Genomic DNA, 1422 nt, shown 5'->3' with positions numbered 1-1422 from the left:
ATGACAACCTTTTTCGACAAAGTTTTCTTGGGGGACTCACTAGAAAAACACTAAATCCGGAAGTAATCTTTAAAAAATCAATTCTGGGAAAAAGGAGAGACTTTACAAATAAAAGCAGGGGATACCTGGGGTTTTGTGTTCAACTTTTTTTTAAGTGGCCTACAAGTCAAAAATCTGTCCTAGAACGCCGTTGTGACTGTGAGTGTGTTTCTTTTGTTTTGAACATTGTAAAAGTAAAATTGAACCTGATCACAGGCTTCTTTCAAGTAGCACGAAGCCAGGGTTTATTCTAAAGAAGAAAAATCTGTCATACCACTTGGAAAGTCCTGCAGCACGAAGCTACCATTTCTTTAGTTCGCAAAAAAAGAAGCTACCATTTCTTTTACCGCTCCGAAGTACTACTTGCAAGATTTCTTTCAACACTGTTGACGTGCCTATTTGGCCATGTATTCCAAGGACAATGGGTAAAAAGAGCGAGGATTTGGAGGGTGATTCAGTATTCATTGTATGTGCTTTGCGCTAAGCACTAGTACAATGTAGGATGCCTGTTTGGCCACGTCGCCGTCGCTGTATTCTGTCTCGGCCATTTTGCTTCTTGCCGACCTCTTTTCGTAATCGTTAGCAATTTCAAGCTACTGGTGCAGGTTTTCCGGAAGGCGCTGAGAAGGCGGCTCTGTAAACAAGGCGCTGCAAGGTGAAGCACTGCTGATTGAGGTTGTGCTGCGACTCCGTGGTTGATCTATAGTAGGGTTGGTCTGTAATGTGGTCGTCTAGGATTGAGATTAACCCGGACTTTGATCTGACAATGGTCGCTGCGTCTGTCTCTTGGATAAGATGGACAAAAAAAAAGAACAAAAACGAAATTTGCACTACAGAGTGTAAACAGAAGAAAACTGTGAACACACTGTTGTCCGTGAAAACTTAAACCAAGATACATAATACATTCTCTCCTCCAACGACCAAGTGAGCTAGGTGAACTAGACTCAATCAACTTATACACGGTGGGGTTATTATTCTGCAAGGGTAGCGGCCGCGGGCAGACCGGGCTCAGTGCTGTCCAGGCAGCTTATCCTTGATCTTGTCCATGAGGCTCTTCTTCTCGCCGATCCCGTCGGAGCCGTGTGTCCCAGTGCCAGTCGTTCCGGTGTGTCCGTGCTGCCCATGGGTGCCGCCGGTGGCCGTGGTGCCATGCGTCTCCGTGCCGATCACTCCAGCGTGTCCATGCTGCCCGTAGGTGCCGCCGCCGGCAGGGGTGCCATGTGTCGCCGTGCCGGTGTGTCCCTGCTGCCCGTAGGCTCCACCGGTCTGCTGGTGGTCACTGTGGCCACCAGGGAGCTTTTCCTTGATGTTCTCCATGACGCCCTTCTTCTCGCCAGTGCTGTGTGTCCCCGCGCCGGTCATCCCGGTGTGTCCATGCTGCTC

The 1422-nt window shown here is 48.8% G+C and overlaps 1 protein-coding gene across 1 annotated transcript in view; it reads right to left on the bottom strand.

Annotated features, from left to right (window-relative positions):
* Positions 1-879: 879 nt before the first annotated feature.
* The window catches only part of LOC123145839 (cold-shock protein CS120-like), a gene marked incomplete in the record, with an annotated part of 1327 nt that continues 784 nt past the window's right edge, over positions 880-1422 (bottom strand). The window contains 1 exon segment of the mRNA XM_044565344.1: positions 880-1422. Coding sequence (XP_044421279.1) covers positions 1048-1422 — 375 coding nt within the window.

The sequence above is a fragment of the Triticum aestivum genome, chromosome 6D (assembly GCF_018294505.1).
Source record: "Triticum aestivum cultivar Chinese Spring chromosome 6D, IWGSC CS RefSeq v2.1, whole genome shotgun sequence".
NCBI classification, from domain to species: Eukaryota; Viridiplantae; Streptophyta; class Magnoliopsida; order Poales; family Poaceae; genus Triticum; species Triticum aestivum.
The sequence above is the reverse complement of the archived record's forward strand: the minus strand, read 5'-3'. Positions and strand labels throughout refer to the sequence as shown.